Source organism: Mucor mucedo (assembly GCF_025094135.1).
Source record: "Mucor mucedo strain NRRL 3635 chromosome Unknown EV154scaffold_190, whole genome shotgun sequence".
Lineage (NCBI taxonomy): Eukaryota > Fungi > Mucoromycota > Mucoromycetes > Mucorales > Mucoraceae > Mucor > Mucor mucedo.
The window spans coordinates 36304-53641 of record NW_026252474.1 but is presented as its reverse complement, the minus strand read 5'-3'; the positions used below and the strand labels follow the sequence as shown (position 1 = coordinate 53641).

General features: G+C 38.9%; 2 protein-coding genes across 2 annotated transcripts; both read left to right on the top strand.

Annotated features, from left to right (window-relative positions):
• Window positions 1–11670: 11670 nt before the first annotated feature.
• EV154DRAFT_570498 (uncharacterized protein) lies at window positions 11671–12264 on the top strand (the record flags this gene model as incomplete). Its single annotated transcript, XM_051606200.1, has 1 exon — window positions 11671–12264. One exon carries the CDS (start codon window positions 11671–11673, stop codon window positions 12262–12264), a length of 594 nt encoding a protein of 197 aa, XP_051451349.1.
• A 2448-nt stretch (window positions 12265–14712) lies between these two features.
• On the top strand, window positions 14713–16305 carry EV154DRAFT_570497 (uncharacterized protein; the record flags this gene model as incomplete). Its single annotated transcript, XM_051606199.1, has 1 exon — window positions 14713–16305. One exon carries the CDS (start codon window positions 14713–14715, stop codon window positions 16303–16305), a length of 1593 nt encoding a protein of 530 aa, XP_051451348.1.
• Between the last annotated feature and the right edge of the window lie 1033 nt (window positions 16306–17338).

Here is a 17338-nt window from a genome sequence, read left to right as displayed (position 1 = left end):
TAGAGCTAACAAAGGTTTATCCATGCTGATACCATTTGTGATATTAGCTTAACAATAAATGTCATAGTAAGAACTGTTAAAAATCAATTACTTCTGATTTGATAAAAAAATATAAAATATATAAAAAAAAACAATGGTACGATAGGTACGATTATAAGTCCTTGTTACTTTATTTGACTGAAGTTGTAACTATGAAATAATGGGGTCTATTTATACTCTTTTGAAAGCTGACTGTTATTAGAATTGCTAGTCCATAAATTTATCTTGACTGTTGAATTCTACATGAATTCAAGGGTACGCTTGTCGCCGACAGATTGCTTCAATGATTTCTAATAATATTTTCTATCGGCTCTTCCATTGTATTCAATGTGTCAGAGTTCCAAATTTGGACAATTTATATAAATTTGGATTACCGATGATTTTTATTGTATGTGCGTTTAGCACAAGAACTATAAGGTTATTACATCCCAAGTCTAATTTAGTACGTCTGAGAAATACTTAAAATTTAGTTTGAAGCAAAGAGAGTTGAGAAGACTTAACATTTATTAGAACAAGACTAAATTAGTGACTATGTAATAATCGTATACATTTTTGGCTAATCAATGATAACTTCAAGATAGCAGTAGAGATATGAACACAGCAGACAGTCTTTTATATAAATACTCGTATATTTCATTTATTAACAAGTACTATTTAAATCGGCCATTTGTGGCCGATTATATTTGATCCCATTCACCCCACAACCGCTCATTTTTAATTGGCCAAAATCTAATAAACCGCTTCAATAAACCTTTAGGATTAATACAGTTTTTTGTTTCGGCCGTTTTTATTTTTACATTCATCTTGAATTCGTCCTTTCACAAAGCACATTGCTTAAAAAAAAATTAAAATGCCTAAAATGAGTACTAAGATTACCGTGGATGCTCGCATTTTTATTACCTATTTCCACCTTAGAAACTCGAGGGTTCCTGAGCTTCTTAAGGAGACACACGACTTTGCTCCTCCTGGAGGTTTTTTAGAAGGGAAAGTCATTTCCATGTCTATTAACGCGGCTGGTAAGGACATCTGTGAAGTACAATTAGATGACCTTCGTGACCATACATTCCTATTTTCGGGAACGAAGTTGAAGTTTAAAAGCCCAGCCCGTTCACGTCAACCTCCTGCACCAGTTCGTGTTCCTGTTATGGCTCAAGATGAAGAACAGAGAACTGCCGCCGAATCTGAAGACGAGATAAATGATGAAACGAGCTATGCTTCCAACAATGGCTGGACAATGGGATCTGTCACTGTTGACACACGAAATATATCACCCTCATATCTATCTATTACCTCCTCTTTCAACCTTCCGAACAAATCTACTTGTACGCCTGCCGATTACTTTTTCTTCTTTTTACCAATGGATCATATCCAAGACGTTGTGATTCCAAATATTAATGCCCAAGCAGCGCTTGTAGTTGCTAACTGGAATACTGTCACCTTTTTGGAGTACATGACTTGGATGGCTCTTCTTATGACCATGACTGTAATGGTTTATGCTGATAAGAAGGCCTACTGGCATAAAGGCTCAAGTCCTCTTTTCTATCCTAAGATAAACTTTTCGGATTACATGGATTATGACAGATTCTTTTTGATTCTGAAGTAGCACGTTTTTGAATTGTACGATCCCGTAAGAAATATGGCAGATCCTTTGTACCAGATTCGTGGATTCCTCGCGGCATTCAACGAAACATTGTCAAAAGCCCTCGTACCTGGAAAATATCTCTGTATAGATGAGAGTATAAACCAGTGGCTCAGCAGTGGTATGCCTAATCTCAAGAAGGTGCCTCGAAAGCCCCATCCCATTGGTCAAGAGTTCAAAACTTTTGCTGATAATCATACTTATTGTATTCTACAACTTGACACTGTCAGTGATAAGGTACCTAAAGAATTTGATGATGTGGACAGAAATCTAGTTGCAACTGTTAAGCGTCTGTGTAAGCCTTGGTTTACTAGTGGTAGAACCATCATTGCTGATTCTTGGTTTGGGTACCCTGAGATGACAACAAAGTTATTAGACCAGGGCTTGTTCTCTATCATGCAGGTCACCAAGAGGGCGTACTGGCCTCGAGGAATGCCTAGTACTGATATAATCCAATGTCTTTCTCCTGAGCGTGGTAGCTCTGCTGCTATGTCGAAGGTGGATGACTCTGGTCGTACTATTTTTGTCTGTTCGTATAGGGATAAAAAAGCTAAAGCTTTGATATCTTCTTGCAGTACAACGACTCCTTCTACTCAGTCCTACCAAGACAGTAACGGTTCAGTTTTTCGACGTCCTCAAGTTTTTCAAGATTACAAATTGCAGAAAAGTAAGTTGCTTTAACATATCTACTTAAAATACAAGGTACTAATGGAGCTTAATTTTCCTCATATTTAGGCAGTGTTGACACAAACAACAACCGCAGAGACAATATGGTATCTTTTCATGATGTCATGAAGACATATCGCTGGGAAGTTCGTTTTCTGTCTTTTGTTTTTGGTATTGCTGAAGGCAATGCTTTTAGTTGCTATAAAATTTGGGGAAATGATGGTGAAGGAATTCTTCATGCTGAGTTCAAAAGCAGGTTGGCTATGTTACTACTACATAAGGTGAAGGATCCTGAGCTCCTCTCTGGCGAACAATATGGTGCTGCTATTGTAACAAGAAATAAAAGAAACATTGAAAGGGCACACCAGTATATCCCAATCAGTCGAACTGGTGTTCCTAAACGATTGATCTGTCGAAGCTGCCAGCGAAGTGGTGTGAAACCTCCTGTTCGGGTCTCAAAAAGATGCATTTGTGACATCACACCTATGTGTAAAACGTGCCATTTGGGCCACTTTGCCGAATAAACATATAAAATAAAAAACTTCTAATTATTTACAAAGATATTCGCTCTCTGATTCCAATATTTATTTGGATTGCTATGACTTATGTATGGGCCTCTATTTCACTATTTATATCGGCCATTTGTGGCCGATTTGTCGGAATAGTACTTGTTAATAAAGGACAATCTTATAAACAGTCTCAAACTACTTCGATAGTCTTTTTATAACTTAAACCTTACCTTGAAACCCAACAGTACTGTCCGACATGTAAATCATCTATTGAAACTAAAGGTTTCAATAAGAAACCCCATACTAGCCGCATTGTTGATGTTGACAGGTTAGTCAAACCTGTAAACTTAATTCTGTTTATTTTGAAATTTTAATTTTAGCTATTGTTGTAATAGATGTTTTTATATTATGATGACAAAAAGGTACAGATGCCTGAGTAGTAGTTGTGGCAGTACGTTCAATGGATATGATTCTAAGATTATGCGCCAATTACCCATTCAATTGCAGGCTAAATTTCCGGCATGTCTTAGTCACAGAGGTGCTGTTTCGAAGCAAGTGGGTGACCTTCTAAGACCCTGCATATAGAACTCGATGGGTCCTGAAAGGATTGCAAAAGTTCTGCGTGAGCTCCACATTTTAAAGCATGATCGCAGTGAGCTTAAATATTTCATTGCCCTGAAGGAATCTATTCTATTAATCCTATTTTTTATATGTTTTGATATTTACTTGCTTTATAAAAGCTGAATATGGGAAGCAAAACGTTTCTCAATTCTTTTCTACCCCAACAATCATCAAACCATTTTTGTCTTTTGACAATCAAAACGGATATGCAGATTATACGCCAACTCAGACATATATTCGAACAATTTACACCTCCATCATCGAAACAATTAAACCCAATATGGACAAGCAAATGATGTTGTTAGGTGGAAAGGTCTTGAAAGGTGATCACGCCTTTAAGATTGTTAAACACATGGCGAGCATTGATGAAACCAGCATTTTTATTGCATTATACACGCTTTGTAACGAATTCGAAGAAATCCGAATGATGTTACTGGTACCCACAAAGTCACTTGAACATTTGCGATGGTCTTTCAACGAATTAATGAATGCATACGAAGGCTACAGCCATGAAAAGCCAGTAGCCTTTTATACAGACAATGTGCGAGGCGATGGACGATTTTTGGAAAGCGTTATACCTTCCTTAAAGGATGGTTGCAGACCTAGTAGAATGGTTAATGATGAAAACGAGGCTCAAAATCACAATGTTTTGTCACTACCGGAAAACATTCAAGTAAGCTACTTGCGAAACTTCGAAGAGATTGAAAGCGTAATGAAGAATTTACTGGCCGAACATTTTCATTTTGTGGTCAGTAGTGATGGATTAGAGAGCTGCCCATCATCGGTCGTCACAGGCTTTGACTGTGAGTGGCCGTATAATAGAAACGCGCATGTTAAAGGGAAGCTATTCATAATCCAAATCGCATAAAATTCGTTTGCACTGGTTATACATCTTGACCCTCCTTGTAAAACTTTGCCAGAATCATTGGTATACTTTTTGTAATCACCAGTAATTTTAAAAATTGGACGCTAAGTTGGTGGAGATTTTAAGCAAATCAAGGACACGTTTGGTGTTGATTGTGAGGGATCTTTTGAGTTAGGCCGGTTTTGTCGATTGAAAAGAGCCATTAGGTCTGGTAGTTCGTCTCTTTTAGCAATTTGCAAAGAGTTACTCGGAAAGGGATTGTCAATAGACCTTAGAATTAATGATTGGTCATACGCTCATGAGCTCACTTCAGACCAAATCCGCTACACTGCGTTAGACGCATGGGTTTCTTTGGAAATATATGAAATTCTTAAAAATACAAACGAGGAGATTCTTGGCGACCCGTAGCTGGCCAGTATGTCTCTTTGTGGTCCTCATTTGGCGTAGTCGCATATGCAATTGTCAACTCATCAGAAACGATTTCAAACAAAACTATAGTTGAAGTTTCTATTATCTGTATTGTTATTTCTGTCGTATTTGACGCCTAAATAAATCGAATACAATTACTATTTAATCTGTCTTGAGTTATAATATACTTCATATACCGTGACTGACAATTGAAACCCGCCCAAAATTTTCTGTTTTTGGAAATGCCAAAAGTACATCCCAATAAAACGTTCTCTAGTGGACAAGTTACTGTGGCAACGTGCCTTCAAAACTTTATATAACATACTTTAAGATGTATAGTACAATGTATAAAAGTTTAATAAAAAAAATTAATATCTGGTGTTGCCCCCTTTGGCTTCGATGACAGCCTTGCATCGGGCGGGCATTGAAGAAACTAAAGCCTCCAGGTATCCAGTGTCAATGTTCGACCATTCGTCTCGAACGATGTCCTCAAACTTTTGAATATTTGTAACACCTATTGAGCGCTTATTCACACGAAGTTTGAGGTATCCCCATATATGCTCAATAGGGTTTAAATCAGGGCTATTTGGTGGCCATGTGTCAAATCCGGTTACCATGGTCTTTTGCTTATACCACTTAGCATAATTGCCTGTGTGGATTGGCGCACCGTCTTCTTGGTATATAAAGTCTCTGTTGTAGATATAACATTGATTTTCGATCCAAGGAATAGCATAATTTGACAGCATCGTGATGTATTTATCTTGGTCGATTATGCCTCTCAGAAGGACGAGCGGGCCCAAACTTTTTGCGTGAAAGCAACCCCACATCATCAACGATCCATTGCCAAATTTCAATGTTCCAACTCTATACCTCTCTTGCAGACCTTCTCCCGGCTTTCTGATGACCGTGACACCAGCTGCACCTCTTCCAAGTCTGAACATCGACTCATCAGACCAAATTACAGACTCCCACTGTTCAGAAGACCAATTCACCTTATCCTTACACCACAAAAGCCTCTTTTTCTTTTGGACATCCGTAAGAAGGGGTACTTCAGTGATTTTACATTGCTGGAACCCCATTTCCTTGATGCATTTGCGGTATGTCGCCAAAGATACCTCCAAACCTGACGTGACCGCGGCCTTCCAATTATCAGTATAGTTGTTAACTGGATTGCGACGGATTGCGAGTCTTAAATGAGTTTCCTGTTCGATGGAAATCTTTTTCTGAGCCCCCTTTCTCATGGATGGCAACGGGGAGTTGGTTTTAGTATACCGATTTATAGCATCCCTAACAGTCTCTTTGGGAATACCAAACTGACGGCCAATCTCCGCAAACGATCCTCCCCACTCCCATGCACCGACTAAACGTCCATATTCAACGGGGCCAAGTTCGTTATGATTAGTATTAATAATTTTGTTCATGATTCTGTAATTTCCAGTAGCTTTCATTTAGTAAAATGGGGATAAAAATGCAATCGAAAAGGATAGGTTATGTTTCAAGTTTATTAAAAAATAAGGTTGGGCGGGTTTCAATTGTCAGTCACGGTATTATAACAGACACAGTACCAGTTCTCATAATCTTCTAACTGGAAATCATACCCTACATTGGACCCCGGTTGGCTGATTTACTACGGTTCCTTCTAGCACCTACGATGAGTAATCAAGTAATCCAATCATCGCACATATTGCTAAATGGATAAATGATTTCTCTGCTGGAAATTCCGGACATACAACCATAGGCTTACATAACTATAATTTATAAGCTATGTTTCATATTGTTACTGATTTATATTTCAAATCCAACAATTCCCAGTCTCTGGAAATGTTTATTCGATCTACGCAGAAATTAATTGAAGTAATAATTTAATATAAAAGGACCTCTATTTTTATCATGACAAACTCTCCAACTTATAATAAAGGATTAAAGAGTCTCATTTCTTTACTTGTTTATTTTTATCTTTTATTTTATTACCCTTTTATACTCAAATTATCACAATTTCTAGCTTTGTAGTGCCTGCAGTAAATGACTATCAGCCTGAGGTAATACTCGAGTCTATCAAGAATAATATTCCGTATACCTTTCTGGTTGACAAGTCGCTTTTGCGTAGCGAGAACAAGAGACACGTTGATTCAGAGATTAACAAGAAAACCAGCCGACCACCTTCCTCAAATAATATTGAAATAAATGGCGGTATAAATGGAACCTCCGAATCTGTAGTCGAAGATAATGAAGAAGACAGTGGCAATATCTCTGCAACAGCTGTGGCTCGGAATTTGTTCGGTGGTGATATAGAAAATGTTGATTTGTCAAACTTTGAATACGGATTTAATCAATTTAAAAATCGCCTCACTACTTCAATCAATGAGTCGACAGACGAAAAGCTTTTTACCACAGTAGTTAAATATGTCTTCCATCTTATGGATTCGATTTAAATAGGAGTGAAAGACACGCTTAAACTGGAGTTTGAAAAAAAAAACTTCAGAAATTGTTTGTTTGTATTAGAAGCGGATGACAAAGAAAAAGTGTCCATCCTTCTGTGACGCAATGGAACAAGCTTCGAAAATCAATTGACCAAAAACTTCGCCTGGATTTGGAAACGAATCAAACGAAATATCACACCTCCTCATATCCTGTATTCCAGTTTGTATAACCTTTTTCTGTCATTTGGTTCGCTTAAATGTACGAAATCTGGTTCACCTTTGTTTGACAAGGTGGCACGGAAAAGTGCAGTAAATGTTCTCGTTGCAGTAAAGGATGGACATGTGTCAGACCCCCCGGGTCTGTCTTTGTACCATGTTCGTGGTAAAGATCGAGACGGTCTAACTTTGAATAGATGTATCAGTGGATCCAATTCCTTAGAAGGGGGAGTTCATCAGAACATAACTAAAAAGTTTGGATTATTTGGAGCAGGACCCGAGTTAACTAATTGTGCTCTCACAGAATACAGACTTAGGCACAACATCGATGTAAATATCTGAACTTTTTGTCAAAATGAAGTTTTAACTTATTTTTAATAAGTTGGTACGCTGAACAGATTTGGATATGAGCATAAAGGCCATTATGACCCATGGATCAATCAGCAGATTGAAAAACTGAGATTGTCCTTGCATATTCCCGCAAGTCGACTTAACTCTTTACCTGTACCAAATGCATTAGGGGGTGCCAAACATTAAATTTTTTCAAAAATCGCGGGAATTTTATTTCAAAGTTCCGGGAATCTTTTTAGGCTGGGAAAACTCGTCATAAGCCAAATACAGCCCCAGCTTCCCCTTTTCACTTTAAACCATTTTTCATAAATATTATCTTTTATTTTCAACTTTTAAAATGCCCAAACAATCTATTAGACAACAAACTTTGAACGAGATGAAGTCTTTGCTTAAGCACAATGTTATCATTGAAAATGAAGAAGAAGCGGAAGAGATGCACGAACTCTTGAGTGGATTAGAAACGAAACGTGTTCTCAACAGTGGACCTGGCATTCCTAAACTGGACCAGTATCGCGAGTATTTCCTCGAGTGGAATGACGAAGAGTTTGTTAAGATTTGTAGAATGAATAAGGACTCGTTCTTAAAGCTCCTTCGCTTGATTGAAGGTCACGCAGTCTTCAACAACCAGAGTTTCATTCCTCAAAGGGATGTTCACGTTCAACTTGCAGTAACCTTGAGACGATTAAGTCACGATGGAACTGGTAACAGCATTGAGCAGATTGCAACTTTGTTTGGAATCAGCAAAGGCTCTGTCACTGACTACACCAACAGCTGTTTTAAGGCAATCACCGACAACCTTAAACACTTGATGAGCTGGCCTAACAAGGAACAAAGAGAAAGAGCAGCTGAAGCCATCAAAAAGCAGCACTTTTTTCGTAATTGTATTGGATACATCGATGGCACCCATTTTCGCCTTTCTCAAAAGCCTACCAACTGCCCCGAATCCTATTACAATAGAAAGGGGTTCTATTCTGTGAACTGTCAGGTTGTTTGTGATGAACGAAAGATTATTTTGGGTTTCCAATCAGGACAAGCAGGATCGATGTGTGATGCCACATGTGTAGAGCATGCTAGCTTCATGATTAATAGAGAAGCCAAGTATTTCACATGTGGCGATGCTGCAAGCCATGAGTACCTTCTCGGCGATTCCGGATATGCTCTTCATCCATTTGTGCTTACTCCTTACAGAAGACCCCAGGTTGTAAGTTCGGTGAAGTGCGAAGACTTCAACAGGGTTCACTCTTCCGCCCGAGTTGCTGTTGAAAATACCATTGGTGTATTAAAGGGAAAATGGAGAATCTTGAAGAACATTCCGATTCAGATCAATTGTGAGGAGGATATCATGAGAATACATGAATTGGTACATGTATGCGGTCTTTTACACAATTATTTGATCTTGGAAAATGACAATTTTGACGGTGATTTTTATGAGGATGTTGACGTCGGGCAGTCGAGATTAGACGTGGTGTTGCTGGAGTCATTTGACAACGTCAACAGTGTTTCCAGCCGTATATTGAATACTTGGAGGAATTCCGTTGCTGAAGTAGTTTTAGCAGATTATGCAGTACATTTCGGATATGATAATGAATAAACCAACTGAGTTGATATAATGTGCATTTGTGTTGAAAGGATTGGATTGCGTCCTTGCTGTGAAGGTTTCTGAACAATGAATGTAAATATATTTGTAAGAGGAAAAAAAAAACTTTATTTAAAAAGAAAAAAATATTAATCTACATCTGTTGAAGGATTACCGTCGTCGTGCTCATCTTCATCATTATCAAGATTGTAAAGATACTCTGTATCATCATATACATCATCATCATCGACAGGATCCCTCAGAGATCTACGAAAATCAGCCAGATGTCTGGTAATTTCCGTAAATGACGATGTATTGAAGGCGTTCGTTGTCAGACAAGTAACAAGCAATTGGGACATACCCAAATCGAACTCCCTCTGACTATTTTCCCTCAATACTTCGTCCCTTCTCAACTGAGCCTCGCGATACTCAGAAGAAAAGTCTCTTTTGATCCTCTTGTTTCTCATGGCGTGATCGGGATCAACACGGATGCGATCAGCCGTTGGCATTTCAGGCTGAACGGTACCAGCGCGACTAACACCTCCACGACCACGACCACGAGCAAGACCACGAGCACGACCACGAGCACGACCACGACCACCAGCACCGCCACGAACACCAGCAACACGAGCACCACCAGCACCAGCACCAGCACGAGCACCACCAGCACCAGCACGACCAGCACCAGCACCAGCACGAGCACCACCAGCAACACCAGCACCAACACCACCACCAGCACGAGCAGCACTACCACTGTTGACATCGTTGTCATGGTCCACAGCATGATACGACCCAGCATCATCAAAATCTCCACCATCATCAAAAGAAAAGGAATCGAACAAATTATTCTCTGATGATGATTCAAATAATGGTGTGCGACTTGATGGCTGGGTATTAGATGGAACCAACAGAGGAGAAGAAGCAACATTGGTAGCTGGTTCTTCTACGGATGACGGCTGGCCAGACAAAGCTTCACCAAAAGCAGGACGAGGGAAAGAGAGAGGTTCGTTTGAGACTGGCCCAACAGAAGAAAAACGGAAAGAGGAAGAACGCTCAGTAGACACAGGTGCAACAGACAAAGACCTAGCAGCCAAAGGAGCACCAGAGGAAAGAGAAGCACCAGCAGCCAAAGGAGCACCAGAGGAAAGAGAAGCAACAGCAGCCAAAGGAGCACCAGAGGAAAGAGAAGAAACAGCAGCCAAAGGAGCACCAGAGGAAAGAGAAGCAACAGCAGCCAAAGGAGCACCAGCAGCCAAAGGAGCACCAGCAGCCAAAGGAGCACCAGCAGCCAAAGGAGCACCAGAGGAAAGAGAAGCAGATGATCTTGTTGAAGATTCAGCTGCATCACTTCCAACCAACAATCGACTGACCTCTTCAATCGCCTCTTGTTGACCACCAAAAACTGCAAAAGTTTGTGCCTCAATTGCAGCTAATGATGGCCTTACTCTGTTGGAGTATGTGTACTCGGTACCACCAGGGGCACCATGGAAAGCCACACAAAAAGGAGTTATGTTTGGTCTAACACCATGCAGAGAAGCCAAACGAGAAAATCCAACACACAAATGTTCACACTTGATCTCGATGGAGGTCAGTCCACGTTTAATGTCATCTGTAGTCAAGCCAAAACCGGTAGAGTTCATATCTCTTTCTACATCGCGATACTTTGCGAGTTGGCGTTCAAAACGTTTTCCAACCGATTTGAAATTCCAGGAAGACGGAATTACTTTATCTGCCAGAAGTTGCTGAAACAATCTCTCAATGATCTCTCTTTTTTTATCTGACTACCAGCTGAAGGAGCGGACGACTTTTGTCCACCAAGATATATCTTAAAAAGGTCTTGATTACTCTCAAAGAAACCAATCATAGCCTTAATTTGACCAGGTGTAGTTTTGGTTCTATCAAGGCTTTTATCTGCGGAATCGTTGTTGGAAGGACCGCCACCAGTGTTTCTGTTTATTTGATCAGACATTTTAGATTATACGTTTTAGAGAAATTTAAGGAGAAAAAAGGTAAGTTAAAAACTTAGAAAAACTTTATAATGCAAACACAGATGCGATTTGATGCTTTTAGATTATCATAAAATAAATAAAATGTTACATTTTCACGTCATATTTCCTTCTCAACAACGAATAGAAAATGAGTATTCTTTCCCGAGATTTCTCGGGAATACTTTTTCTTGCCCGCAAAATCTCGGGCACAAAAAATCGTTCCCGCAAAGTTTAGGGAATTTGGCTGGGGAAAAATTCCCGGGAATGTTTTTTAAAAATTAAGGAAATGATTTTTTTAATGTTTGGCACCCCCTATTGGTCCTTTGCAGTTCTAAGGAAGTATTTGGCATTAGCCCTATCTCGGACGATGAAATGGTGATCTTGTGTATTGAAAAGAACAATGCTTCGTCTCTGATCTCGAGCGAGTTGGACAGTTTAAGCTCTTCTATGGTATCTGACACGGTGCCATTACAGCTTCCATCCACCAAGCGTGTACGGAATAATAGATTCGAATACATAGCACGAAAGCAACAAGCAAAATTCGCAATTGTTCCAGTGCATTCAAATGATGAGAAGGCGATTTTTGAAAATATGCTCTCATGCAACTATGAATCATCGACCGAACCTGATTGGAGCCATTTTGCTTCGCATTGGAATACGTCTGCTGATGGTGTAAGCATATTTTACAAGACACCAAAACATCTAAAGTCATATCACATTATTTGCAAAGAAAACAAGTTTATTGCAAATTCTATCCAAAAACATCGTAACATCATGCAAAAAGTCAAATCTGTTATATCTGAAACTATGCAACCTCAAGTATTACCTCAAGCAAACCCACTTTTACAACCCTCGAACAATATTGTTACATCACCGAATAGGCTTCTCGTCCCAACAAGTAACCAAAACTTTTTTCATAAATATCTCACCCATTGTTCCCGTCTCACAGCAGACAGTTGCTCCTAGACAATTGATTTTAAGCAACTCCTACAAATTACTCCCAATCCTTATAAGCGTAAACGTATCAGGACATGTCAAATTTGTGGCGATTCTGAGACATGTCCTGGTCGTAGTAACAGAAACAGATGTAGATCCATCTCCCTTTAAAAAATAAACAAGCACATATTTAGAAAAACTCGAGACATGTTTCTCTGGTTACAGTTTTAAACCCCTAGACACGTATGGATATCTTTGATAAACGTCTCAATAAACTTCAGTTTTATCCGCATAAATTAAAATTTTTTTTTGGCTTCGCCCAAAAAAAATTAATTAAGTCTCGTCCCCCCAGACATGTCATACGGGCCAATTCTCTTTGCTTTTCTTCATCCTCATGGAATTGTGCGATTATGTTATGCTTATTCATGTTTACAAAAGTTAAAGAAAAAAATCAATTTAATTATTTTTTGACCGCTGCGGACTCACCCAAAAAACGTTGCGGGGAAAAAGGGTGTAATCTCCGGGGTGTAATTTTTCAGTAAATTATTTTCCCTGCGGGTGTGAAATGTGACTTTATTTAAAATAGTAAAAAAAACAAACTACAATTATTTGTTAAGATATATAAAGGGCAATAAACTAATAGAAAACCTACCAAAAGTGTATTGTTGGTTAAATGATTGTTAAGGATATCATAGATTATAATAAAGGAATCATCACATTTACATAATAATGGATGATCATGTATAAATATTCATGGCTCACACTTCGCCCCATTTGTTATCTTCAGAATCGTTGGTGTCTGTGCACAAGGTGACTCGCCTGGTGACGAGTAAAATATTATAATACCATAAAAGTATAGTACAATCCCATAGGCGGAATATTCGGTTACTGAATATTACACGCACTAAAATTTCTCTTTGGCATTTACGTAATGTCATCTGCGGAGATGAATTTAGATCCTCATGTACTTTTGTTTTTACTTTGTAAGGCAGGAATTACTTCATAATGTGGAAAAACGGTTTGTTTGACACGGAAAAATAAAAGATAAAAAAACAGGAAGAATAAGATTAATATTGCTTGCAGTCTTTTTTATTCTTATTAAAAGTGAATCCTTTTTTCATCTCTTAAAGAAAGGGGGGTATTTATAGTTATTTAAAGCGTGCGTAAAATTATGGGCTAGTTTGTGTTCACTTGGTATTATTGGCTGTATTTACTAATGACTGATGAGCCTTATCAGTGTAGCCAATCTATTATTCAAAATGGGATCTTCTATTGGAATATCTAGTAACCCTGAGTTGTAAATGTATAACTCAGGATATTTTTTATGCTATAATTTTTTATGAGTGTTATAATTTTAGGGGGTTCATTAACTATTTCTCATTCTCATGATTTCTTCACATAAATTTAATCAGGCAATAACATTGCTTCAATTTTTGAGAATTATAATTTTTCTGAGCAAGATTTTTCTTTCTCAGGATGAGAAAATATTTTTTAAGAAAAAGAAAATAATTAATGAAACCCCCTATTATGTACCAGTCGATCAAGGATGGATGGAATGATTTTATATGCAATTTTATAGGTTAAATAGTGCGATTTTAGTACACATAACATATTTATTTAAACAGACATTACGTATAACTAGTGTTCGAACTTTTCGAGCTTGCACCGATCTTGCGCCAGTTCGAACGAAGCTCGAACCGAGTTTTTGTACTCGAGCTTGCGCCACTTTTTTTGGGTTCGAGCGAGCTTCGATCGATGCTCGCTCGGCTAAAATGTCGATAGTAGTCACTTTACAGTTAAGGTCCTTGAAAGACTACAGATGGCATTTCCCCTTGATTTTAATTTTTTCTTCCCTTTACCATTTTTTTTTTTATATTTATGCTTTAATAATTCCAATTAAAATGCTTTGGACTTTTATTTAATTGTACAAGCAACAAACACATTTACCATAGAAAATGAAACAGTGTTGCACACTATACCCAACTAAGCCAATTTTTTACAGCAACCATAGTAAAATGATGTAGCAGAATTAATTTAAACTTTCATGTTCAAAAATCCAAATGTATTATTATATAGATGCAGTAATAGTTTGATTTAATTATCCGAATTTGGTGTTAAGGCTGGTGAAAAAAAAGTTTTTTTTTTTCTTTTTCCAACTTCTATTTCAATAAATAACAATTTTATTATCATAATTTTCTGTAATTAGGTGCTCTCAAGATCGGAAACCGAAAATAAATAGCCCATTTTTTATACAAAAATAGTGAAAAAAGTCTCTGAAATGTAGAGCTAAATTTGGACAAAATAATACATATACATATAAGGAATCAAATAAAAACATGATCAAAGTGATCTTGTTTTCAAAATAGTTTACTTGAAAAGGAAATGATAAAATAACGAACTTCTTTAAATCCAGTGTTTTTTTATTTTTATTTTTCTTTCCCTTTAATTTGTCAAATACATTTTATCACTTACCTTACTATGAACAATACCGAAGCTAATAACAACGCCCCCAACAACGTACGTGGTCCTGGACGCGGTCGTGGAAATGGACGTGGAGGCAGACGTGGACGTGGCAGACGCGCTGGCACTTTTGTGTTTGTTGTCGATCCTACCGTTCAGCAAAACACCACTCCTGTTAACAACGGTAACACCGAAGCTGACAGTAACGCCAATGTCGATGATGACGATGAGCCTGAACAACCATCTTCACGGTCCTACAATGTATGGCCTGATGTTGCTATTTGTATCCTCCTTGAAATTATGGCTGGTACCTACAGCTACTTGTTGAGAAGAAGCGATACTGCCTTAAAGCAGCTTATCTGGGTACATTCGGCTGCTTTGCTTAAGGAAAAGTTAGCTGAGAATGCTAGCACCGATGTACTCAGGGCTTTTTTGGCAAACATCAGCGAAACAAGTATGCAAAGAAAGTGGGCAGATATGAAGCAGCGTTTTACCAGAGTAAGAAATGCAGCAAGAGAAACCGGAGTTGGTGGAACTGTTCCAAACATGCCTTATTACGAAGAAATTGCTAAGATTACTCAGGATGATCCAAGCATCCAGCCTGAAGTTATCTACGAAAGCATCAACATGGAAGAGAGTGGTATCCGGTCTTACAGACGATTCAACGACGACAATTTGATGAATGCTATTGGATCCGATGGCCCCGAAACAACTTACTTGGCACCTACAGAAGTTGATCAACTTGTAATTCAAAAAGCATTTGCTGATCGATATCCTGCTAGAGATTCTACCAACAATGAAGGACCTGCAGTGCCATCATTTAATGAATCAGCATCCGCACCTCCACCACCAACAACAGCACCAGCAACAGCACCCACACCAACACCAACACCAACAGCTGTACCAACCTCAACACCAACAACCGAACCACCAACACCAACACCAACACCTACATCAGCATCCGCAGCACCACCAACATCAACAGGCGCAACACCTCCACCACCACCTTCATCCACACCTCCACCTCCATATACATCCGCACCACCTCCACCTCCACCTCCATATACATCCGCACAACCTCCACCTCCACCTTCATCTGCACCACCTCCACCTCCATCTTCATCTGCACCACCTCCACCTCCACCTTCATCTGCACCACCTCCACCAAGATCTACCCGTACATCGCGAAATAATCGAACTTCTGGTGAGCAGTCTTCATCAACTCCTGATCCTATTGAAGCTGCTCGTCAGTTGTCAGACGAGCATATGGCACGTGCCCGCCAACTTGGTGTAGAGATGATGGATCGCATGGCAGCATCTCAAAGGGAAGATCGAGAACAAAGACTTCTCGATGTTGATAACATGTTGCAACGTATCAGTCGTAATCGACAAATTGCATTGGAAGATATGCAAGCAAGACGGGGACAAGAGACCAGAGAGAGATACCTTATGTTCGAAGAAGCAAGAAGTAGACGAGAGGCTGACATGGAAGAGCATAGACGTAGACGTATGTCTGATATGGAGACTATCCTGAATAGATTCGCAGCCATTCGAAGAGGTGATAGTGATACCAATCTTAATGGTTCATCTTCTACTGACAACAATAATTAATTAAATAAAATAAATTTTTTAATTCATTAAAACCTTTTGAAAACTATGAAAGTCTATCTGTTCCCCTCATGATATTGTTTCTTCTTAAGATAGACATTGCCTTAAGACGGCGCATCCCGGCTGCGTCGATGGTAGCGCTGGTACCATCAAAAGGAAGAGGGGGTTCAAAATTCACCTCGTTTTCATACTGGTTTCGGCGATCTGCCTCCACAAAACCCTCGAAATCCAATCCTCCATCCAACACTGCCTCTTCAATGTCGTTTTGATTTATACAAATGTTGTGTAAATCACAGCAAGATATGATAGTTTTGGCCATTCTATCAACACTAAGCATATACAAATGCTTCCAAAGGAATCTCCACCGGGATGTGAGTCCACCAAATGCATGTTCTATTTTTATGCGAGAACTAGAAAAGATTTCATTGAAAATCTTTTCTTCTGCAGTGCTTTCACGTCGGCCATGAAATGGAACAATGAGGTTTGGCAGCAAAGGGTAAGCCGAATCTAGGTCACATCATTAATAATTTGTACACTATGGTATGATTAATGAGTTTACCTCCCAAAATATAAGTGTTTGCGGGACACCATCTGGCCGCATCAAACAAAAGTTTATGATAGATCACACTGCTAGTAAACACTCGGGCATCATGGTTTCTGCCTTAATATAATAACAAACGGTAAGCTGCTATATCATTTTTTATCCTTCCATACGAACTTACCGGAGTGCCCAGTTTTTACGTACATGAACCGAGTACGGGCATCGCATATGGCCATTAAGTTCATAGATGCGTGGCTCTTTCTATCGACATATGCATTTCCGTTGATTGCTGGCTTTTGAATGACGACCAGCTTGCCATCAATCGCACCTAGTACACCAGAAAGTTTTGTGGCATCAGGTCCACCAAGTTCTGAAAACTCACGAGCATTGTTTAAAGCCCTATCTCTGTCGTCGATAGGCCACGTTATAATTTCGGGAGTAATCTCCAACATGGCATCAATAAATCTGTTTGTGAAATTATTGAATGATCCGGCA